The sequence below is a fragment of the Myodes glareolus genome, chromosome 8 (assembly GCF_982192425.1).
Source record: "Myodes glareolus chromosome 8, mMyoGla1.1, whole genome shotgun sequence".
NCBI classification, from domain to species: domain Eukaryota; kingdom Metazoa; phylum Chordata; class Mammalia; order Rodentia; family Cricetidae; genus Myodes; species Myodes glareolus.
Window position 1 is genome coordinate 9,131,857 of NC_142033.1, and position 25,690 is coordinate 9,157,546.

The 25,690-nt window shown below is 45.0% G+C and overlaps 1 protein-coding gene across 1 annotated transcript in view; it reads left to right on the forward strand.

Annotated features, from left to right (window-relative positions):
• The window catches only part of Hpse (heparanase), a 38,241-nt gene extending 12,780 nt beyond the window's left edge, over positions 1-25,461 (forward strand). Inside the window, exons 4-12 of the mRNA XM_048426914.3 lie at positions 6,509-6,682; positions 9,169-9,337; positions 10,523-10,570; positions 11,799-11,892; positions 12,285-12,391; positions 15,214-15,328; positions 16,832-16,950; positions 19,811-19,957; positions 23,942-25,461. Of these exons, the coding sequence (XP_048282871.3) occupies positions 6,509-6,682; positions 9,169-9,337; positions 10,523-10,570; positions 11,799-11,892; positions 12,285-12,391; positions 15,214-15,328; positions 16,832-16,950; positions 19,811-19,957; positions 23,942-24,101 (1,133 nt within the window). The 3' untranslated portion in view covers positions 24,102-25,461. The remainder of the gene's footprint in view (positions 1-6,508; positions 6,683-9,168; positions 9,338-10,522; positions 10,571-11,798; positions 11,893-12,284; positions 12,392-15,213; positions 15,329-16,831; positions 16,951-19,810; positions 19,958-23,941) is intronic.
• The last annotated feature ends 229 nt before the right edge of the window (positions 25,462-25,690 follow it).

Consider the following 25,690-nt stretch of genomic DNA (forward strand, 5'->3'; position numbering starts at 1 on the left):
GCTGTTGTAAGTAGAACAGCAATGAATGTGGATGAAGAGGATATCTACAGGAGGACATAGAGTTCGATGGATGTGGATGAGGAGGGACAGAGTTCCACAGATGTGGATGAGGAGGGTATCTGTAGGAGGACATAGAGTTCTCTGACTATAAGCCTGAGAGCCGTCGAGTTGGATCATGTGGTATCTCTAGGTTTTTTTTTTTTAAGTGCCTGCACACTGCTTTCCATAGTTCCTGCACCTGTTTACACTGTCACCAGCAGTGGACAAAAACTAAGTGTCCCTTTTTCTCCCACATCCATACCAGCCTTTGCTGTCTCTCTCTCTCTTTTTTTTTTCCTCTCTAGCCATTCAGTGTAGGATGGCACTGTCTTACAAGACTTTAAATGAAGCAGGCAAGCATTCATCACTGGCTATGGAATGTTTTCATCTAATAATGATGTCTGATGCTCTTGCTTGGGGCACTCTGAGATGACGAGTGTGAGCTGTCATAACCAGATGCTTCTTGTTTGTCTGTTTCGAATCAGTGTCTCTCTATGTAGCCCTGTCTGTCCTGGCGCTCACTATGTTGACTAGGCTGACCTCAAACTCAGGAAGACCATCTGACTCTGCCTCACGAGTGTTGAGATTAAAGGCATGTGCCACCACACCCAGCAATCTTTAATGTTATTATTGGCACTGTTTTGAGGTGCATCCAAAGAAGACAATGAACTTAATTGATAAATGTGTGTATGTTGGCTGGTTCACCCACTCACCGTTTCCTGGCCCTTCTCTCTTTCCCTCCTCTTTCCTAAGACACAGGCATATTGGGGTGTGAGTTATAGCTCACAGTGGCCTCTGATTACTCAAACGGAAAAAACGGGAGTCACACATTGCTCACTCTTGGTCAAAATCTAGGTTAAACAGTGAGGACGGCTTATCGAACACTGAGGCAGACTGAACCCTGGGCCTCTGGCACCAAATAATTAGCCATTCCCTGAATGCAAAAGAAAGGTTCTTTAAGAAAATTGGAAGTTCTACTCCAGTGATCATGTGGAAGATAGAAAAGCCAGACAGCTTTATCGGGGAGGTGTTAGTGGTCGGGATGGAAGATCAAAGACCACAGCATTCCCTTCGCCCAAAGTCTAAGGTAGAGCAAGCCCTAGTGCTCCTCAGTTCTGTGAAGGGAAAAAAGAAAGAATGCTACACAAGAGGTTAAGGGAGCTGAGGGGTACCTCAGGGCAACAATGTATGCTATAAACTGCAGCAAATTATCCAGAAGGTCTAATAAGGTGATTGGTGAAGAATTATCAGAATTTCAGTGTAGGCAAAGCAGTCTTATTCTGGAAGATACCATCTAGGACTTCCGTAGCTGAAGAGGAGACAACAACACTAGCTTCAAACCTTCAGTGGGTGCCTGGCTTTCTTAACGTTAGGGACCAATACAGCTGGTGATCTTAAGTGGAAGCCCTAGCTCACTAACTAGTTTAAAAGCTCTTCTTCAATCTTTGTGCTGATCTATAGGCTCTGTAAATGTAACAAAATCCAGTCACAGCTTATCTGTGTATAATGTGCTCGATTGATATTCAGGACCGCCATTGAGAACTATTGATCAGGAGGGTGAGGGAGATTCCTTTCAAAAACTCACTGCACACCAGGGCACCCAGAGCTCTCCTGGCGATGTGCAAGCAGGCTAAAGCAGTCTTCATGTCTGCTATCACAGCACCACTGTGGATACCGTTAGTGGCGTTCATGATGGATGGTAGGAGTTTGGAAGGAGGTCCTTCCGACCCTCAGGGAAGGCTTGGGAGGAAGTAACTGCAGATGGCGTTAAACTAGTGAGAGAAGTGACTCGGTTTCATTTGCTCTGACAACAAAACTTGTCGCAGCTGAGGAGCTGTGCCTTAGGATGAGCGAAGATGAGATTCTCTGAGATGGGATCAGCTCCTGGGGAAGAGGCAGTGGAAATGGCAGGGTCAAACTTGGTTACTACACAAACAGCTGACCAAACAGTGACAGGGTCTGAACTTGGGACTCACTTTGCAGAAGCCTCCTCTCCAGGTGAGAGGCCATCAAACCGCATCGCACGGTACAGAGAGGTCATCACTTGATGAGACAAACTTCTTTGTCCTCTTAAGAAATGGCCGTAAACATCTCAACTTCAGCACTCACAAACCCCATCAGCTAACAGCCACCCCAAATCAAGACAAGACCCTCTGCCACCAGCCAAAATGTTGCTGCCTGGAGGCCAGATAATTATCATTTTAAAGCAGTATGTTCTTTTCTTTTAAAAAGATATATTTACTTTTATGTGCATTGGTGTTTTGCCTGCACATAGGTAAGTGAGATGGTGTCAGATCCCCTGGAGCTGGAGTTACAGACAGTTATGAGCTGTCATGTGGGTGCCGGGAATCAAACCCGGGTCCTCTGGAAGAACAGCCAGTGCTCTTAACTGTTGAGCCATCTCTCTAGCCCCCAAAACGTTTAAATTAAGGTATGTGCATGTCAGACATAGTCTACTGTATACTAAATAGACTGTGGTATAGTATAAATATGACTTCTAGTAGTACTCAGAAATCAAATTGTATGATGAACTTCCTTATGATTTTGTGCTTTATTGCATCTGAAACCAAACTCACAGTATCTCCTAGTCATGTTTATTTAGTACAGAAACTAATTTACTTATCTTTGTAAGGTTTGCTGTATACCACCTGGATTTCAGTATATCAGATCAATGTTTAGTTTTATATATTTTTATATATAAATTAAAGGAAAGTGTGATATATAAGAAGCCAAAAATGAGCTGGGTATGGTGGTACATACTTTTACTCCCAGAACTCATGAAATAAAGGCAGGTGGATCACTGAGTTTGAGGTCAGCCTGTTCTGCAGGGTGAATTCCAGTACAATCAAGGCTACACAGAGAAATCCTAACTCATAAAACAAAAAACCCTACAAAAAACAAAATGAAAAAAAAAACAAACACAAAGCAAAAATGAATTATGTGCTAGCAAGTAATATAGTTCCCTAAACTCTGGCATTCTTTATTTATTTATGCTTGATTGCATGTGTGTCTGTGTACCACGTGTATGCAGTGCCTGCAGAGGCCAGAAGAGGCATCTGACTCCTGGAATTGTAGTTACAGACAGGTGAGAGTTGCCTTGTGGCTGCTAAGAATAGATAGAGCCTGGGTCCTTTGGAAGAGCAGTCAGTACTCTTAACTGCTGAGCCACCTTTCCAGCCCCAACTCTGGCCTTCTTAAATGGAGCGGAAACTACTCAGACATGTCAGTAAGCTTGATTTATTGTTGAGTTAAATTCGGCCATCTCAATTCCACTACAGGAAAGGCAGAAAGAACTAGAAAGCCGCAGTGGTATGGGCTTATTTGTAAGAAATCATGGTATGGGTATGTGAGGAGACCACATGGTGTCGGGTAATGAGTGAACTTCCATTTTGAGGGGTCATATTAAGCATCTTTAGTTTCTGAAACAGATTATCTAGGACGTATCATATGTTACCAAGGTTAAAGGTTTGCAGTATCTTTGCCGCCTCTGCAAAGATGTCCTCCTCTTCCCATCATGTAACTGGCATAACACTGTCGGTCACTATGTTGGCGGTGCTAAAATGCACGCACACACACGCATACACACACACGGGGTGTTCTAGAAAATACAGGTAGCTTTCTCGACCCAGGTCTTCTTGAATCTGCTTAAGTCAGTGATTCACAACCTTCCTAGTGCTCTGACCCCTTAATACAGTTACCCCTTAATACATGTTGTGGTGACCCCCATCCATAAAATTATTTTCGTTGCTATTTCATAACTGTAATTTTGCTACTGTTATGAATTGTGATGTAAATATCTGTGTTTTCTGATGGTCTTGCATGACCCCTGTGAAAAGATTGTTAGACTCCAAGTGGGTCATGACCCACAGGTTGAGAATTACTGTCTTAAGTAAAAGAGAACAGCATTTGAATTGTAAACCTGTTTAGGCAAAAGTTGCAGATCCAGTTCAGGACAAACTACAGGGGACAGTCACTCTTTTATACTGATTCGATTTAAAGAGCCAGCATTCCACTTCCTTTCCTTTCTTCCCATCCCCCTCAACATGCAGCCCCATGCTGAATGCCTTTATGTCCACTTATATTGTAAACTAAAGGGAAAGATCCCGTTTTGTTTCTTTAATGTGTCTTCTGCCTTATGATCATCCCAAAGATCTCTCTACTTTGAGAGAGAGAGAGAGAGAGAGAATTCTCATTGTGGCAGTCAGGGGACAGCTTACAGAGGTTGGTTCTCTCCTTCTGCCTTGTGGATCCTGGGGAATCAAACTCAGGTCGTCAGCTTGGTAGCAAGTTCCTTTACCTGCTGTGCCTGTATCTCTGCCCCCCTTATATTGATTTTTAAGCCTGTATTTGAACTCAGAAGTATATTACCTTTGTGCTAGGCGCTATTACTGTTTACTGTGTTATCAGGGGATGCATCGCATCCATAAGCTCCCAGTCCATTTGGAAGAATACAGAAGCAGAGGCAGAGAGAGACATGAGTGGAATAAACTCTGCTCAGCAATCATGCGAGACCTCTTGGGAATGACGAGGGAAAGACAGGGCAGTGCTTCCACCTGTAAAAGGTGGGTGGGTGGGTGGTTTCAAAAGTTTTCATGTTTGTTCTGTTGTTGGTCTTTGAGATAGTGTTTCACTTTGTAGCCCAGGCTAGCCTCAAACTCTTGATTCTTCTGCCTTAGACCTCCAGGTACTGGGATCACAGGCTCGTGCCACTAAGCATGACTCTCAGCCTTGGTCTTTGTTGTAAATGTGTCTGGTCCTTGTTTGAGGACTGTAGATCTACACCCTGGAGGGTAGACATGTTGCTCCTATGTAGGTGGAGTCTCTCTGTGTCTTGGCGAGGTGCTCCCAAATAACCGCTCAGTGACTTATTAATTATAAGTAATAATTATATAACTATTATAAATATAATTATATATAAGCCTGATAGCTCAGGCTTATTACTAACCAGCTCTTACAATTTATATTAACCCATTTCTATTAATCTTTGTGCTGCCCCAAGACTCATGGCTTTTACCTCTCTTACATGTCCTGCTTCCTTTCTGTCTGTCTGTCTCCGCCCTTCTTCTCCCCAGAATTCTCTCTGTCCTGGAAATCCTGCCTAGTCATTGGTCAATTAGTTTTTTTGTTAAACAATGAGAGCAATATATGTTGCCTGTTCCACAGCACTCCCATTCTTGTCTGTGAGTGAGAGAGGTGAGCCTATCTGATTCACTTGGCAGATTTCTGATCTGGAGAACTTTCTACGTCACACTTTTGCAACAGGCAGGCAGTCATGGGTGTAACTGCAGCAACCAAGCTACAGTTTGCAGCAGGCTCTAGAGTCGGCTCTACACTTTTGCTAAGTGCTTAGGGCTGCATTGGCTCTTTGGTCTATGTGCATTACTAAGAACTGTGGGGGAACAGCCACCACAAACCCAGTGTGCGGTTAGGCAACACTGGTGCCGTTTGGACCTCATAGGAAAGCGAGTGTGGAGGTTTGTGTGTGCTCTGTGATCCCAAGCTGAGGCTCTAAGACTGAGTGGAGTGCTAGTGGCTGCACTCCAGAGTGTCTCAAATCCCAGTGTGTCACTCCTTGCTGATTGGCCGTGGAAGTGACACCGCAAATGCCACACCTAATGCTCACTGGAGTTGTGCCCCTCAGCAGCCTTCATCAGCAGCGTTGGATGTGAGGCTTCGCCATGGTGATTATGAAGGTCATTCGAGCCAAAGACATCGCAGCCAAACAGAGCAAAGCTGCTTTTAAGGAGGAAGTTTTGACACTTACCGGATAGAGAGGTGTTTGTTTCCAAACTAGAAGAGTCCCTAAGGGGATTTCTGCTGAATAACGATTGGAGAATTCATATGAAAAACACCTATAATACCCAATTCAGAGACCACACTTAAACTGTATTGTTGAGACTGGAGAGATAGATGGCTCAGTGGTTAACAGCACTGACTGCTTTTCCGGAAGACCTGGGTCCAATTCCCAGCACCCACATGGCAGCTCACAAACACCTGTAACTCCAGTCCCAGGAAATCAACATCCTTTTCTGGCCTCTGAAGACTCTGCATGTGTGTGGTGGTACACAGACATACATGCAGGCATGTGTGCGTGGTTGCTTATACACATAAAATAAAAAGTTTAAAATCTTAAAATTGTATTGCTGACATTCTCAGAGCACAAGTTAAAAGCTGCAATCCCAACACTTAAGAGATGGAGGCCAAAGGACTGAAGTTCAAGGTCATCCTATGCTGTGTGGTGAGTCTGAGGCCTGAACAGAACCCAGGTCTCCTCCGTGGTAGTCAGCTGCTCTACCAGCTGGGCTAGATCCCTAGCACAGGCTTTTCTTTCTTGATCTGCGCGTCCACTTGTGTCCTTGCTCAGGCACGATGGCAGCCATTTACTAGGAATGAGAACTCATGAAGAGCAAGTCTGGGGTCGTCTTCATCACGGTGCCAACACAGCTAAACACCACCATTTGTCTCCCAGGGAGCACAGTGGACATGCTGTACAGTTTTGCTAAGTGTTCGGGGTTAGACCTGATCTTTGGTCTCAACGCTTTACTAAGAACTCCAGACCTGCGATGGAACAGCTCCAACGCTCAGCTGCTCCTGGGCTACTGCGCTTCCAAGGGCTACAACATCTCCTGGGAACTGGGCAATGGTATGTACCCGGGACCATTTCATTCATGAAGGAATTTCCTCGCTGTTATTTGTCCTGTTCTGATATTCTTTCCCGTGTTAGTAAACAAACTTCTCCCTAGACACATTCATGCAAGTGCTCAGCAATGGAAGGAACCACACCAGCAGAAAGAGCCTCTGAATCCTGGAACCTATGCATAATTCCAGTTTGTGCGTGTGTTGAGTGTGTGTGTGTGTGTGTGTGTGTGTGTGTGCGCGCGCGCGCGTATATGCAAGTGTGCGCGTATGTGTGCATGTGTGTATGCAAATGCATGTGTATGCATGTGTATGCAAGTGTGTGCGTTTGTATGCAAGTGTATGTGTGTATGTGTGTTTGTGTGCATGTGTATGCAAGTGCATGTGCGTGCATGCATGTGCACACAAGTGCATGTGTGTGTGTGTACATGTGTATACAAGTTCGTGTGTTATGCGCACAGCCAGCACCGTGCTTCCAGTGCCCTCACCCTGCCTTTATGTTGGTCATTAAGTTTTCTTTTTCTTTTTTTAAAAAATGTGTCATGAGCCAGGCAGTGATGGCTCACACCTTTTATCCCAGCACTGAGGAGGCAGAGGCAGGTAGATCTCTGTGAGATCAAGGCCAGCCAGGGCTACGCAGAGAAACCCTATCCTCAACACTGCCTCTTCACATTTTTATATTGTTATTAAGTGTGTGACAGGGAAGGTCATGGGCCACAGCACACACCTGTATAGCTCAGAGGACAATTCTATGGAGTTGGTTCTCTCCTTTCACCTCTACAAGGGTCGTGTGGTACATGCTTGACCAGCTGAGCCATTCTGCAAGCTCACCCTTATGTCATTTCTGAGGTAAGAAAAACAGTTGGGGCCACTGGACTCCCCAGCTCCCCGATCCCCTGGGCTTTGCAGTCTTTTGAGCTTACTGTGCTTAGCAAACGGAACTCAGCGAAACTGAGGGTGTTGGTTGGGTTCTTTCCTTCTCTTCCTTTGTTTCTTAGTCTGTCAGGTAATCTCCGTGTGGTGGTTTGAATGAGAAATGCCCCCACTGGCTGTGATGTGTGTGCAACTTCATCCCCTGTTGGAAGAACTGCTTGTGGAGGGATTGCAGTCTTGCTAGGGAAGCACCCCACATTCAGTCTCTCTCTCGTGTGTGACTAAGATGTGACTTCTTGGCTGCCTGTGCTGGCCACCTACTGCCGTGCCTCACCTCTGGAACCATAACAACAAAAGAAATTATTTCTTCCATGAGTTGCTTTCAGTTATTGCAATAAAAATAACTCATTCACTCCAAACCCCACTCCTGCCTCCACTGTCTGGTCAAGCTGTCTAGAAGCTGCCACGATAGATTATAGGCAGTTGTGAGCGACCAGGCGGGTCCAGGTCATGTGGAAGAGTAGCCAGTGCTCTTAACTGCTGAGCCATCTCTCCAGTCTCAAGGAAACTATCTGACTAATATGCTAATGATTAGTCAGATTTGTTCAAAATATGTAAGAATTTTGTGTACATCAAGCAATAAAGCTAAATATGACATACAGAAATAAGATGCAGGCATTTAATGAGCACAGCTGTGTAGGACAGGCCCTGCTCTGCACGGGAAATTCTTCTTCTTGCCCACTCTTTTCCTTTCATGTTTAATTTTTTTCCTCAAGTATATATGTGTGTGTGTGTATATGCTTGTGTGCAGATGTTCATATGCATGTACATGCAAAGGACAGAGAATACCCTAACGTGTCCTTTCTTGGGTGCCTTCTACCTATTTGTGTGTGAAAAAGACATGGTCTCTCATTGGCCTGGAACTCACCTTGTAGACAAGGCCAGTTGGAGAGCAAGCCACAGAGATCATCCCATCTCTGCTTCTCCAGTGCTGGGTTTACAAGTGGGCCACCATGTCTGACAAGCGGGCCACCAGGTCTGACAAGCAGGTTACCATGTCTGGCTTTTTTACATGGATTCTAGGGAATCATTCTCGGTCCTCCTGCTTGTGAGGCGGGTGGCGGGTATTTTACTACTTGAGCTGTCTCTCTAGCCCTTTGTTTTCTTTTGTTCTTTGTAGGTAAATAATAAATCAGGCTACTAAATAATGTCTATAAACTGCTTCCCACAGCCCATTGGTTTAACACCTATTAGTAATTTCAATGAGTTTGCTCCCTCCTTGTGCCATAATTAAAATGTTTGTTTCTAAACTCTCTTTTTTATTAATGGGGTGGCAGGGGAGGTTCTACCTTTCTTGACTCTTTTTTTTTTTTAGTGTGCTTTGGTGTTCTGTCTGCATGTATGTATGGGTATCAGATGAGCTACCCTGTGGGTGTTGGGAATTGAATGCAGGTCCTCTGGAAGAACAATCAGCGCTCTTAACTGCTGAGCTGTCTCTCCAGACCTTTCTTGACTTTTGATTCTGGGCTTGTAGTTTGAAAACTGTTTGTGGCTGTGTGCTTGCGTACGCTCTATTTAATAAAGAATGTCTAGGTGTGCGTGAGCATTGCTGTCTTCCAGAGCCCAACAGTTTCTGGAAGAAAGCTCACGTGTTCATCGATGGGCTGCAACTGGGAGAAGATTTTGTTGAGTTGCGTAAGCTTCTGCGAAAGTCAGCTTTCAAAAATGCAAAGCTCTATGGTCCTGACATTGGCCAGCCTCGAGGGAAGACGGTTAAGCTGCTGAGAAGGTAGGAATTGGGGGGGGGGGGGTGTACAATTTTCTCCTCCTCCCTGGGTTGTTTTTTGTTTTGTTTTGTTTTTGGGTTTTTTTTTTTTGGTATGTGTGTGTGTGTGTGTGTGTGTGTGTATGTGTGTGTGTGTGTGTGTAATCCTGGCTGTCTCAGAACTCTGTAGATCAGGCTGACTTAGAACTCAGAGATCCACCTATCCACCTGCCTCTGCCTCCTGAGTGCTGGGATTAAAAGTGTACGCTACCACACTCCAGTGCCTTCTACTGTTTCTGTTTTTGTTTTTTGAGACGGGATTTCTTTCTGTAGCTTTGGAGCCTGTCCTGGAACTCTCTCCGTACACCAGGCTGACCTTGAACTCACAGAGATTGGCCTGCCTTTGCCTCCCGAGTGCTGGGATTAGAAGTGTGAGCCACCACTGCCTGGCGTCTTATTTTTCTAATGGTGAAAAAAAAAATGTGACCTTAAAAATTAGCCCTCTGAACTCAGTTTAGATGATCCCAATTTTGTCGACAGCACTCAAAGCGTTTTGGAGGGGGCAGTTAAGCATCGTGCCTTCTATCAGGCCTGGCCGGGGTAACGGTGTTCGAGAGATTCCTTTCAGCTGGTTTGGTTTCACTCTTGTTGGTCTTGAGGCAAACAATGACCTGGAATTTGTCGATGACTTCAGTTTTTCCCACGAAGTGGTCAGGGAGAGCTGGATGCTAGCCTAAGGGGTCAGGCTCCTTTCTCCTGGGGATGCTCTTGTAGAGGTATTTGAGCTGCCGCTGCAGCTGCAGGATCGTGGGCCGTGGACGGTGGGTGGTGTGCAGCTCTTTTTGTGGCTGTGGACGCCTTTCAGCGCTAGCTTCTTGGCTTTCAGTGGACTTGACCTTGACTTCAGCTCTGGGAGGGACAGGGGCTTCTTTGCTTTTGGTGCCCTCTTGGCAAGAAAGCAGAACCACTTTTCTTAGAGATAAACTGTCCTTCCTGGTGGAAAATCCCCTGTAGCCCACATTAGTAAACAGTTTGCAGTTAACATTGTTTACCGAAAGAGGAAACATTGGCTGAAAATTCCAAGGCTATGACTAGGGCGTCTGTGTTGCCTGAGACTCACATCACACTCAGTCATTTCCAGGGACACTTCTGGAAACTGGCGTCTGCTTGTTTGAGGTAAGTGACCCAACTGTGGCTCTTCCTTTCCAGTTTCCTGAAGGCTGGCGGGGGAGCGATCGACTCAATGACGTGGCATCAGTAAGTACCCACACTGCGCAGTGTCCCCATTACTGACTGCTGTTAAACCCTGCATGACTCTGGGATATCGTGGGGTGACAGACAGCAGCTAAGGGGCTGGAGGGTGTCTCAGCAGCATTTGCTGGTCTTGCAGAGGACCTGGATTCACAACAGCCTGAAACTCCATTTCCAGGGGATCTAATACCTTCTTCTGGCTTCCAAGGGCCCTACATACATATGGTACATATAAACTCATGCAAGCATACATTTACACAGAAAAACTAAAAATCAGTTGGGTGTGGTGATGCACATCTTTAGTCTAGGCCTTCAGGAGACAAAGGCCAGTGGGCCTCTGTGAGTGTGTGGCCAGCCTTGTCTACATCATGAGTTCCAGGATAGCCTGGGCTACAGAGTGAGACTCTTTTTCTAAATAAATAAACAAATAATACTTCAAAAATTCTAGAGGTTTGGGAGTGGCACTCACGAGGCAGAGACAGGTGTATCTCTGAGTTGGAAGTCAGCCTGATCTACACAGTGAGTTCCAGAACAGCCAGAGCTACACAGAGAAACCCTGTCTTTTTGATGTTTGTTTGGTTTTGTTTTGCTTTTTTTGAGCCAAAAGTCTATGTATCCCTGACTGTCCTGGACCTCTCCTTCTAGACCAGACTGGCCTTGCAATCTCAGAGACCCACGAGTCTCCGCCTCCCGAGTGCTGGAGTTGAAGGCGGGCAGCAGCAGTGCCCATTCTAGTCACACTTACTGCCAGGCAGCAGCAGTGCCCATTCTAGTCACACTTACTGCCAGTTTTCAAGAAGTTATTTTTGCCTGGCTGCTGATTGACTTTCAAAAGCTCAAGTAATAAATGGGCTGCATCTTGAACATCATTGCACAGGGTTTTAAATGTTAACAGAACAAAGGAGTAATGTTTTAAATACTGTCGCGGTTACTACAAACATCAAGACACATGGCCAACTAAGCCATGAGCCACAAAAGCAGGTAAAACCATGCTGGCCACAGAATAAGTAACACTGGGCACCTGTAGTTTTGTCAGTCTCTGCTCAAGGCGGGACGGCTGCCTTCTAGTTACTTGGATAGAATGGTCCCTCCCCACGTTAGCTCCTCTCTGGGAGGACTTCTGCCTTTGTAAAAACAACAGCAGTGAGAAAGGGTAGGAAGAAGAACAAGGGTCGGACCTGGTGGCTTAACAGCAGAAAGTAAACTGCACATTTTTTTTTCCTAAATAATTTAGCTACTACTTGAATGGACGCATTGCCACCAAAGAAGATTTTCTGAGCTCTGATGTGCTGGACACGTTTATTTTATCTGTGCAAAAAATTCTAAAGGTAATAGTCTCACTAAATTTTTCACCCATACCAGTCTCTGGGTTGTAATCTAATGATGCCTGTGGACATATATTTTTATTTTAATTTCAAAGGGTAAGCACTGCATCTTATTCCCTGGTTTCCTCTTTAGTGGTGGATCATTTTTAGTTGCGGTAATTACAAATTAAAATGCTTTTAATGGCCTTTCAGTAGAATGAACTGCTACAGACCATATTTATTTATATTCCTTCTATAGCCTACTAGGCTCATAAAAGATACTGGCGAAGACCTGAGCAGTTCTAAATGCACCTGTAACTAACAGTCTGGAGAAGCACAGCTTGTGTGCTGTGCACATTCAGCACCGAGGGGGTTGGCTTGTTCGCAGTGACTGTGGAACTCTCCTTGTTCCCTAGGTGACTAAGGAAATGCGACCCGGCAAAAAGGTCTGGTTGGGAGAAACGAGCTCTGCCTACGGCGGCGGAGCGCCCGCGCTGTCCGACACCTTTGCTGCTGGCTTTCTGTGAGTGAATGCTGCCCGGCTTTGGGCTAGGATTCCGGCTCTTTCCCATCCTCTAAGGTCAACCGAAATCCGCGTCAAACACAACTTCTGGGACAGAGCCCTAAAATTTTGTGCTAGGTCTTACAAAAAAGGGATTTTTCCAGGTTCGAGGGATGGTTCAGTGGTTAAAAAAATTGGTTACACCAATTCTGAGGCCAGTCTGGGATACATAAGACCTTGTCTCAAAGAGAGAGAGAAACTATGCCCAGTGTGGTAGTGTATGCCTTTAACCCCAGTACTCAGAAGAAGGCATCTCTAGGATTCATGCCAGTCTGGACTCCTTAGTGAGCTCCAGGGCTAGTCAGAACTACATGGTGAGAGCCTGTCTCAAAAAACAAACAACACCTGAGTAATTATAATATACAAGTATTTTTCCCATTCACATACTGATTGAAAATATACTTGAATATTCTTTTACAAAATCCCAAAACATCTCAAATTATCCCAACTATACAAAAAGAAAACAGATTAAAAATAGTGTTAGGGGATTTCATTACTTGTAACCACAAAATTAACTGTGGACATCAGCATTAAAATATCCTTACCTTTTGGCTTTTATTCATATGATAATCTACACTTCTTATAATTTCCTCTCATGATTCTGACACTCAAGGAAAATCTCAATCTTCCTTATCAGCCTCCCACCCCTTTGCTACCACCTGGCCTGTATAATCTGACCCCTACACCCGAGTGCGGAGATTACTAGTGTGAGTCACCACATCTGGTTTATGTCATACTAGGCATCTACCTAGAACCTTGTGCATGCTAGGCTAGCACTGGACCAACTGAGCCACATCCTCAATCTTGTAATCTCCTTCTTTAAAAATGCACGTTACAGATGATAGCATATTTTTGTTGTGTGTCTGTGATGTTCAGTATTTCACAAAACCTAACTAATATAATTAGTAGGCTGCTTTGTGAAAACTTTCCTTTTGTTTTTCCCCTTTTTCCCATTGCTTGCTAATAATAAATGAGCCGTTTTCAAAAAAAAAAAAAAAACATTGGTTACACTCCACGGAACTGGGGTGCGAGTCCCAGCACCCACACTCACAACCATCTCTAACTCCAGTCCCAGGAGATCCAACGCCCTCTTACAGCCTCCACAGACTCCAGGCATGCTCCCAGTGTACTGACATAGAAGCAGGCAAAAACGCTCATCTGCTTTTGTCTGAAATGGTTTGCTAAACCTTGTTGGACATCTTTAATTGTGTCGCTATCAACTGTTGCCCACGTGGATGGTTTCAGGAAGTTTGGGTGGGCATGACAGCACACATTTGTAATTCTGGGAAGCTGGGGCAGGGGAAATGCAAGTTCAAGATCTGACTGGATGGGCTACAGAGTGCGTTCAAGGCCAGACTGGACAACTGAGATCTTGTGTTAAAACACAAAAAGTAAACGAGGCCTAAGGCTATAGCTCAGGGATGAAGCACTTGCCTAGAATGCTCAGAGCCCAAGGTTTCACCCACAGTCAGACAACGACAACAGTAACCAGGAGGACGAAGGGAGGAAAGTTATACTCTAAAAACAGGTCAAAGAACCCTTGTTAGTTAGCTTTCTGTGGCTATGAAAACCCCCGAGATACACGATTTAAGAGGAGAAAATGCCGACTGTGACTTGTTTCACAGGTTTCAGCCTTTGGCCCCCGGATCCCCTTGCCTTTTGTCTGTGGCAGAGGCACAGGGTGCAGAGAACTGCTCACCTCATGGGTGAGAAGTCAACGAGAAAAGAGGAGGAGCCAGGAAGGCCTGATACCCTTGGAGGGTCTGCCTCTTCCGACTAGGCCGTGGTACCTAAAACAAGCACCACAGCTGAGGCCCGGCTCCAACACGGCAGCCTTTGGAGGTCATTTAAGGTCCCTCTAGGAAAGCTTGCCCCTTTCCAGGGGTGGAGGCTTTGCCTGTAATCCTGGCCCGTAGACACTACAGCAGGAGGATCGGGGATTCAGATGAAACCCTGTGGGGAAGAGACAGGGCAGGCAAGGAGAGGAAAGAAAGGTTGAGGATGGGGGAAGATGTCACCCAGAGTTTCGGCTCTCTCAAGACATTTAACCCTAAAGCACTTACGTCACACTTGAGGGTGACCTGTGAACGTCAGGATTGGCTGTGCCTCCTCGTTGCCCACTGCACGAGTGTGGTTGCTTTAGACCAGGGGTTGCTTGCTTATTCAGCGCCTCGCTGTCCCCATGCTCTTTGTCCTGTAGCCTCCTGGGGTCTTTTTCCTCTTCCATTCTTACTCTTTCATTCCCACCATCTTCCTTGTTACAAGTTAGAATAAAACACAAACCCTTCAGTGTTCATGAGGGTGCAAGGGATGAGAAAAGAGTGAAGAGCTGACGTTCCTTGAAGGTGTCAGGGAGACGATCATAGCCGTTTGGTTGTGGTTCTGTGTGGCTCATATTTTGACCTCTATTGACAGCTGCCTTTGCTTATGTGTGTGTGTGTGTGTGTCCGCATGCATTGTGGGGCAGAGGGGCAAGGACACGGGAACTAGGAAAGGAATTGTCTACAGGGGTGGGAGCTTCGTTCTGCTCTGTAGAAGTTGTCTCGCCCTGGAGGCAACTCGCCTGGATTATTAATGTCTCTCTCGATAGAGCATATTGTCATATGGGAGGGTGTGCGTGTGCTTCCTTGTTCACCATCTCATTTGAACGACTTATTTGTAATTAATGCTATTCTTGCAGTTTCCTGTTGATTCCTCCCACACACATGAACAGATCTGTGTGTAATTAGAGTGGAATGACGTTGCTTTCCAGTCTAAAGAAACTGTGTGTCACTCTGTCCCAGGTGGCTGGATAAGCTGGGCGTCTCGGCCCAGATGGGCATAGAAGTGGTGATGAGGCAGGTGTTCTTCGGAGCAGGCAACTACCACTTGGTGGACGAGAACTTCGAGCCCTTGCCTGTAAGTGACCCCACCTCCCTGTGCCTGTGAACAGATGGGAGTCTGCTCTAGGCCCTGTGCTAACCTCCCGGGAATAGTCAGTCCCCACAGTAAAGAGCCACATGTGAGCCGGGCAGTGGTGGCGCACGCCTTTAATCCCAGCATTTGGGAGACAGAGGCATGTGGATCTCTATGAGTTCGAGGCCAGCCTGGTCTACAAGAGCTAGTTCCAGGACAGGCTCCAAAGCTACAGAGAAACCCTGTCTCGAAAAATTAAAAAAAAAAAAAAAAAGAGCCACATGTGGCACAATTAGCTGAGAGGGCCCTTACAGATCATCCTGGGGGGTGTGCATGCTTATGTGTGTGCGTGTGCATATGTACTATGTGTGCATATGCATGTGAGTGCATGGGCATGTGTACACATGTGTGCATATGTGTATGTATAAGTGCATGGGCATGTGTGCGTGTGTGTGCACATGACTCAAAAGAAAAAATTAAGAATCAGGAATCACTTTTAAAATATTGTCCACTTGCCAGGTGATGGTGATGCACTCGCCTTTAATCCCAGCTGGTCTCTGAGAGTTTGAGGCCGGCCTGGGCTACATAGTTAGTTCCGGGACATCCAAAGCTGTTGTACAGAGAAACCCCGCCTCAAAAAAAAAAAAGCAAAAAAATTGATAATGATAATAAAATAAATAAAAATAAAATATAGTCTACTAAGAGTATGCTATACATTTTATTAAACATTTGGATGGGTGTTTTGCAAAGCAAGTTAAAGCTAAAATTGAGTTTGAAGCTAGCTTGAGTTACATGAACCTGTCTTTTATAAATGGAAAATATGTAAACATATAAGATAACATTTGAAGATCGGTTTTTCTAATTATATTTTAATGGTACATTTATGTTTTTAAATTTTTATTTTATATGCATGGGTGTTTTGCTGCATTTATGCATGGGCACCACCTTCACACCTAGTGGTTTCAGATTGCCTCTCTGGGAACTGGAGTTGCGAGCAGTTGTGAGCTACCATGTGGGTTCAGGAATCCGAACTCAAGTCCTGTGGAAGGGCACCCAGTGCACGTAACTGCTGAGCCATTTCTCCAGCCCTTCTAAGAATAATTCTTTTTGTTTTGTTTGTTTGGGTTTTTCAAGACAGGATTTCTTTGTGTAGCTTTGGAGCCTGTCCTGGAACTCACTCTGTAGACCAGGCTGGCCTCAAACTCAGAGATCAGCCTGCCTCTGCCTCCCAAGTACTGGGATTAAAGGCGTGTGCCACCACCACCTGACTCTAAGAATAATTTTTCAGGGAATGATTTAAATATATTTAGTCAATATTTCAATTTTGTTATTGAAAATATTATGAGAGTTGATTTATTCAGATCAGAACTTATCCCATTCATTGTGCTATCTCTGGGACAATTGTCATACTTTTGTAGGGTAGCTATTTACTCAACACTGGCTTGTTGAAGTAGGAATAAGAAAATAACCAGAGATCTGTTTTCCCTCCCTCCCCCGGAATGACAGGATTACTGGCTATCTCTTCTGTTCAAGAAACTGGTAGGTCCGCGGGTGCTAACGGTGCAAGTGAAGGGCCCAGCCAGAAGCAAACTTCGAGTGTATCTCCATTGCACAAACACCCACCAGTAAGTACAAAACACAGCCTTCCCCAAGCAAGTCTAGATTAGTAAGCAGGGAAACTTCCTGTCCAACACCCCAGATGCCCTCTAGCAGTGTAATGGATCTCACCTCTCCTTATCCTTTCTTTTTTGTCTTCGTGATACCAGAATCTAAATTCCAAAGACTTCAAGCAGGGCTAGGTAGATGTGGCTCAGCCAGGGAAGTGCTTGTGTGGAAGAGGAAGCATGAGAACCCGAGTTCGATATCCAGCATCCATATAGAAAAAACTGGATGTGGTAATGTATGCCTGTAGTCATGACACTGGGAAGAGACACAGGGCAGAGACAAAAGGGCCCCAGGGTGGGCTGATTGGCCAGTCTATCTGAATTCATGAGCTCCAAGCCAACAAGAGACCCTCTCTCAGAAAAGAAAAATAGGAAGAAAAGATGCAGAGCAACTGAGGAAAGCATCTAATGTCGTCTCTAGCCACCATACACATGAGCTCCTTTGCATATATGTGCTCATGCACAGGAGCACACATACACCAGAACACACACACACAGTTGCTTAAATAGGGGCTGGAGAGATGGCTCAGCAGTTATGCGCACTGGCTGAGGACCCAGGTTCAATTCCCAGCACCCACACAGTGACTCACAATTGTCTGTAACTCTAGTTTTAGGGCATTCAACACATAGTATATATAAATGTATATATATATATATATATATATATATATAACATAAACATAAATAAAGGATTTTTAAATAAAAAAAATCAAGCCAGGTCGTGGTGCACACACCTTTAATCTCAGCACTTGGGAGGCAGAGGCAGGCGGATCCTTGAGATGGAGACCAGCCTGGGCTACAGGGCAAGTTCCAGGCAGCCAAGGTAAAGAGAAACCCCGATTTGAAAAACAAAAATAAATTAAAGATTAAAGAAACAAAACAATTGTTTCAGTATAGGCATTTGCAACCAAGCAAAGATTTACATAAGGATGTTAGTTGTTAGAGTCTATAGTGAAAACATATTATCCTGAATTTCATTAGGGGTGGCGACCAAGTTAAATCACCACACTTAGAGGAACAGCGGACCCCTTAGGGAGTATGAGTACCTGTGATCCGGAATCAGTATGAATATACAATTCTGTGGCTGTGTTGATCTCCTTATTTACCACGGTAGGAAAAAGGATCAACAATAACAACAGTCTCAAACTGTTGGGAAAGGGCTGGGGAGACGACTCAGTGGCAAAAGCCCCGCCGTCAGGACTGACAGCCCCATCTCCACCCCTGGGACCCACGTGGTGGAAGGAAAGAACCGGCCCTGGAAACTGTTCTCTGCCCTCCCTGTGTGCACATGCACACAAGTAAATAAACCTAACATCTTTAACTTAGAGATTCCTTTTTAAGCTGTAACCGGGCCAGCAGACAGCTCAGCAGGTCGAGGGCCTGCAGGGACTGAGCTGGACACCACATGAGTTGTCCTCTGACCTCCACTCATGTGACATGCATATGTCCTTCCCAGAAGTAAACCAAACCAAAAAAAAAAAAAAAAACATATTTTTGAGTTGCGACCACAGTTTCTAGAGCCAGAAGCCATGCAGATGTCCCTAGTCCTGTACTCTGACTCTAGGTAAAGTTTCTCAAACCCAAGGGCTTTCCTTATCTGAGTTTCAATCTATCATGGCAGCCAGGTAATACTAGCCCAAAAGGCCACCTAGCGTCCTCCATTCCTGGTGACTGGGGACTCTCTGAATAGTGAAGGTCATGGTATGTAGTAGGGAATGGCTTAAGTAGGTAAATTCTGAAAAACTCCACAGATTCAGTTTTTGTTCATTTGTTTTGTTTGAAATAGGATCTTACTAGGTAGTCTTGACTGGCCTGGAATTTGCTACGTAGACCAGGCTGGCCCTAGAATTCAGATCTGAGTAAGGGGGTACACCACCACACTTGGCCTTTGTTTAAGTGTCTTCATTTTGTGTGATTATCACATGTTCACATGCAGGGTATACTGGGTATTCATGTGTGTGCATGTACATACATGTGTATGCATGAAGAAGTCAACAACCTCAGGGTCCTTCCTCAGGTGCTGTCGACCTTTTGTTAGAGACAGGGTCTCTCATTGGCCTGGAGCTTTGCAGGCTTGCTAGGCTAGCTGGCCAGCACAATGCAGAGAGTCACATGTCTCTCCTTCCCATGACGTTGTCACGAGAAGGACCAGCACGAGCCACTTTACCCAGCTTCTTACCGGGTTTCTGGAGATTGAGAGAGCATGTTAGCAGCTTACGCATCTCCCCAGCCCTGTTTCAGCCTCTTTTTTTAAAAAATTATTTTTATTTAATATGTACAGGTGTTTTCCTGTGTATGTTTGTGTACCCTGTTTGTACCTGGTGCCCCGGAGGTCAGCAGAGGGCATCGGATCTCCTGATACTGGAGTTCCAACAGTTGTGAAAGGCCTTGTGGGTTATGGGAATGAATCCTCCAGAAGAGCAGCCCGGGCTTAGCTTAGTCTTTTTATAAGACCAGGAATAGCTCTTGTTGAAACAGTTTATAACTGGAATTCACTATAGGTCTTATTATCATTAAACCTTTCTATATATAAAAGTGTGTGGTCTGGCTATGGCCGTCTGGAGCTCAGTGTGGCAAAGAAGCAAAGCTCTTAGTATTTTGGCTCAGGAGGTGGGGCTGTGAAGAACAGTCCTTCTCTTGTTTTCAAAACAGGACCACATGATCGGTCTAACACCCTCCTCACCCTCCTAGAAAAGGATGCTAACAGGTCCCACCACCGTTATGAAAACGGTCACTCAGGATCTCCGATTGCGTCAATGTTCAAGTTCTCCATTGTATAAGTCGGGCAAATAATTAACTAGATTAACCTGTTTGCTTTTAGCCCAAGATATCAGGATGGAGATTTAACTCTGTATGCCTTGAACCTCCATAATGTCACCAAGCACGTGAAGCTGCCATACCAGCTGTTTAACAAGCCAGTGGACAAGTACCTCCTAAAGCCTTCTGGACCCGAGGGGTTACTTTCCAAGTGAGTTACTTTCTTGTTGATTGCAAACTTTGTGTACATTTACTTACTTTTATCAGGATAGAGAGGGTTTGGATTTTTTGTTTTGTTTTGCTTTTTTCCCTGAAACAGGGTTTCTCTGTTGCTTTGGAGCCTGTCCTGGAAGTAGCTCTCGTTGACCAGGCTGGCCTCGAACTCACAGATATCCTCCTGTCTCTGCCTCCTGAATGTGGGGATTAAAAGTGTGCACCACAACTGCCAGTGGGAGGGTTTTTTTTAATGGAGAGAAAAAGGGGCAACTTTTACATTCTAACACTATTTTATATATTCTATATATGGATATTCATTTGTACAAGTGTAATTCGTGGAAGAGGTCAACATAGAAAGAAATGGACACAAACTAGTAGTTACCTTAGAAGAAAATCTGAAGTCCCAAATATCTTCACATATCAAGATCCATTCAGTGTATTTAGGTGGTCTTAAAAATATTTTTTATTATTTAAAACAATTTTTAAATTTGTGATCCTATTCTCCCCCCATCCAAGTCCTTCCAGATTGTCTCCCCACCTACTCAACTGTAGGTTCTTTCTCAAAAAAACAAAACCCAGTATAACAACAAACCCCCAAGACAAACAAAATAAAGCCATCCCCCAAAAAGAAAACAAACAAAGCCCAGCACACTGTAACCAAATAAAAGGACACAGAACAGCCGTAGAGTTCACTATGTTGTCAGTTCCTCCTGGACATGAGGCCTGCCCCGGAGAGCTTGCTGTGTCTCCTATGGCAGAAAACTCATTTCCTCCCTCCCAGCAGGTGACAGTTCAGTTGTTAACCTTTACCCTGGTGGCTGGGCTTTCATTCATTCATTCATTCATTCATTCATTCATCTTAAAAAATACATAACTAAATAAACTATAAGATAAACCAAAAACTATCACATCAAAGTTGGACAGACAAACCAACAGAAGAAAAAGCTGAAAAGAAGGCCCAAGAGTCAGAGAGCCAATTGTTCACACACTCAGGAGATACAAGCACCCAACTGGAAGCCATAGTATATGCACAGAGGACCTGGTACAGACCTGTGCAGGCCCTGTGTGCCGTTTCAGGCTCTGGGAGGCTCCTGAGCTTTGCTGTGTTGACAGAAAACCTTGTCCTTGGTGTCTCCACCCCCTCTGGCTCTCACCCTCTTTGCCCTTGCTCTTCTGTGGGGTTCCCTGAGCCCTGAAGGGAGGGATTTGATGGAGACATCCCCTTTGGGACTGAGTGTTCCAAGGTCGCTCCCTCTCTGTATGCTTTCTGGCTACGGGTCTCTATGTGTTCCCACGTCGGAGGAAGCTTCTCTGATGACGTCTGAAGAAGGCGCTGATCAATGAGTGTATCAGGATATCACAAGGAGTCATTTTATCTCTACACTCTTTTCTTTGTTTAGATCAGTAATATTTGGTTTTGCCCTAGGTCCCCTAGGAACCTAGTCACCCAAGCAGTCTCGATGTGGGTTCCATGTGGAGTGGGTCAGATCGGTTAGTGGTTGGTTCCTCCCACAAGCTTGGTGCCATCATTGCCCTAGCAATCTTGTGGCCAATGCACCATTATAGATAAGGGGTTTGTGGCTGGCGTTTATCAGGTGCAGAGTACTTCTGCATTTAGAGTATTTGTTCTGAAAAGATACTTGGACAGTCAATGGCACGGAACCACTCGTCTGAAGGGCCTGTGTGTGTTGGGGGGGACAAAATGTCACACAGAGCTGAATGGGTTCTCCTGCAGCATTGAAGCAATTTGGGGGTAGAGGGTGGGGGAGTGGAATAGAGTAAGAAAAATGGCTGGAAATGAGCTTTTAGGTAAATTATTTCAATTGTTTCTAAATACATTGTGTGTGTGTGTGTGTGTGTGTGTGTGTGTGTGTGTGTGTGTGTGTTCCTGAGCGCAGAGACCAAAGGACAGCAGGCAGGGGTCAGTTCTGTCTCCTACTACGTGGGTTCTGGGAATCAGATTCAGGCTGTCAGGCTTGGCAGCAAGTGCTTTAACTGCTGAGCCAACGCACCAGCCTTGAAGAAAGTATTTGTTTGTTTGTCTTTTGGAGACAGGGTTTCTCTGTAGCTTTGGAGCCTGTCCTGGAACTAGCTCTTGTAGACCAGGCTGGCCTCAAACTCAGAGATCCACCCACCTCTGCCTCCCTAGTGCTGGGATTAAAGGCCTGTGCCACCACCGCCCGGCTTTGGTAGGCATTCTCAAATGGCCCTTCCTTTCATCTGAATACTCTTACTACCACCATTCGGAGATATTTTTCAAGACCTATTTTTGCTCGGGGTTTCCTGAAGATGGTCATGGTTCCTGCCCTTCCTCATATAAAATGGACGCGATAGACAGGCATAAAAACAAAACCAAAGCCTGTGGACTGAATCCACCATAGAATAGACGTTGTGGTAGCCACTGGCACACTTGAGGCATGACGTTAGGATGTCTTGAGTCGTGGGACTGGGTGCTGAGCATCTAATGAAGGTTATGTGGAACCAGTTTCTACCCTCTGACCCTAGTAAGGATGGGAGGTGGGGCAGAAAGTGGTGGAGCACACTTTTAATCCCAGCACTCTGGAGGCAGAGGCAGGTGGAGCTGTTAGTTCAAAGGCAGCCCGGTCTACAAAACGAGTGTCAGACCAGTCAGAGCTACATAGTGAGATTCAGCCTTCAGAAGAGGCGAGAAGCTTTAAAACATGAACCAGGATACAAAAAGTACAAGCCAGGCCTGGTGATGCATATCTGTAATCCCGGCACTTGGGAGGCAGAAACAAGAGGATAGCCCACAGGAGAGGGGCCAGCCTAATCTATATAGTGAGTTTCAGACAAGCCAGAGCAACAAAGAAATAACCTCTCAAAAAAGAAAGAAAAACATGATAATGCCACATGGAAACAAGGTATTTAAAAGTAGAGGATTAAGTAATTGTACTAATGAATTCATATCATAGAATCCTATGTGTTCATTAAGATAGTTGATGGGTACCATCTGATGTGAATGAACATTGGAATGTATTAAATGAAAAGGAAGTTTTAAGAAAATATATACAAGACTGGAGAGAGGACTCATTGGTTAAGAGCACTCTTCCATAGGTCTTGAGTTCAATTCCCAGCAAGCACATGATGGCTCACACCAATGGATATAATGGGATCTGATGCCCTCTTCTGGTGTGTAGATACAACACTCCTACACATGAAATAAATAAATCTAAAAAAAGAAAATATGTACAGTACACCCATTTTAGTTAAAGTAAAATGTGTTTATATGCATAGAAAGATGGAATGAGTGTCGAGATATTAAAAGTAAGATGATATAATAGATTACTTTTGCTAGGTTTTGTTGTTTTTGGAGTTTTTGAGATAGGGTCTCCTGTAACCTTGAATAAGCTGTGTAGTCAAAGCTGGTTCTGAACTCCTGCCTCCACCTCCTGGGTGCTAGGACCACAGGCCTGGCTTGTTACGTTTATTTGTATGAAAAATGGTGATATCTAACATCTTCATAGTGCTTATTGTATACAAGCAGACTGATGACTGTTATACATACGTCACATGCATTCCAAGAATGGCATTAAAATAACTGTTATCAATCCTGTCGATTATTATATATAACAACAACATTTAAGGAAAAGATGAAGAACCCAGGTGTAGTGGAGGCAGGACAGTCAAGCGGGAGTTGTATAGTAAGTTCCAGCCTGAGCTATAGGATGTGACACTGTCTTGGAAAAGCATAGAAAATAGGTGCACCATTTGTGCATGTTTCTCTAAAGGGCCGGATGGCAATACTGCAGGCTTAGTGGGCCGGATGCTCTCTGGTTCAGTTACTTTCCCACCAAAGTTTGAAGTTTGTCAAACACCTGGTCTCACCTACTGCTGAGATACAAATAACAGCGCCAGCTGCCGCGGAAGTCCTCCTTGGTTTAAAACTATTTTGCAACTTTTGTCAGGACGCAGTGCATGAACATCCTGCCCACCTCAAGTGTGTCTCTCCTTCCTGCAGATCTGTCCAACTGAACGGTGAGACCCTGAAGATGGTGGATGACCAGACCCTGCCAGCTCTAACAGAGAAACCTCTCCGCCCGGGAAGCTCACTAGGAATGCCTGCCTTTTCGTATGGGTTTTTTGTCATAAGAAATGCTAAAATTGCTGCTTGTTTATGAAAATAAAAGGCATACAGTAGCCCTGAGATGAGAGAGGCCAGGGGTGTTATTCACAAGGGTGTGCCCAGCGAAATTCGAGCTGGGTGTAGGAAAGCCGACTTGTTGCCTACCTCGGGAGCCTCAGGACGACTGGGGCACGGCCAGTGCTGGGTGGAGGGTGGTGATTTCATCTAAGTCGAACCCTGGAGCTGATGACAGTTAACAGTACCATGTGCCAAATGATGCTTAGCATTTTGCATGCACTATTTGGGGGGTTATTAAAAATGTATAGGAATGCCTCTGATATGACCAAGAGGTAAATAAGCGAAGGTTATGTCATGACTTTTTAAAGCTTGTTTTTATTAGTAGCATTTTGGTTAGAAGACTGTCACATCTCTCCATCAGGAGCCTTGGTGTGGCTCCGGCAGGGAAAGGTTCATTGCCACAACTTCACACTGGCTGTAAAAGACCAACACCTGCTCATACCTGAGAGGAGCTAAAATGAGGAGAGCTGGCCCCGTGCCTCTTCGCTTTGTTTTGCAGAAACCATCTGTGAGAGGACAGATGGCTGGGTGGGGCAGTATGAGAAACAGAATACCAGTGCCGACCCCTGAGAGGGAAGGGACAGCATAAGCCTGGAAATGACTGTGAAGGAGACGGGTGGTTGATTGCGAGAAGTTTCTGGAAACACCCGACACGTCATAATCATCCTATTGTTTACTTTTTCTACACCATTAGTTCTTGCTTCTCTTGGGAAGCTTTGGCCTGTGAGCAACAGAAACCTCTAGGTGAGGACATTTATAATCCCACTAAGAACTTGTTCCCGTGGGCACATCACCAGGAAGCAGCGTCTTTCGCCAGTCTGTAGCACTACTCTGGTCTTGGTCTACTCACATGATGGCTGTGACTGGTCCTCAGATTCAGAGATCTGGCAGCAATCAGAAGATGAGCAATTTCTTACAGGCCTGAAGGCATCTTTCCTGGGGTTCTCCCAGCAGGGCTTTCTTCAAGGCTCAAGTCCTACTGGCCAGGAATCGGTCCCTGGTCATTTCCCCAGTCACTACCTAGGACCATTCGAAGCCTGTAACTGTCATCAAGCAGTTTTACTCTGGAGCAGAGAGGTTTGGTGAGGTTCACGGCACTGGACATTACTGTCCTCTGCTTTGATCAAGTAACAGATATAATTATTTCCTCAAGGATTATAAACCTCTTAAGGATTACAATTCTATATGTGTGTGTCTGCTATGAATATTATCTCAACTGAGTTTGAGTACATTGATCAAGCTAGACCTTAAAGTTTGGATGTGTCAATACTCTCAAATTTTTATGCAAGCAGATTTTATATTTTCACATTTGAAATAAAATAATTTTATAGCCTTAATTTGCATGTTTATTCTTCTAAGAAAGCTAAAGGTTACAGGGTTTTACATTTGAATGTCTGGTTTGGATGGATGGAAGCTGTGGCTCACTGGGAAAATGTTAGCCTAGAACAGACAAAGGGCCCTGAGTTTGATCTCGTCACTGCTCTGGATGGATGGATGGATGGATGGATGGATGGATGGATGGATGGATGGGTGGATGGGTGGATGGAAGGAAGCCTTTTCCTTCAC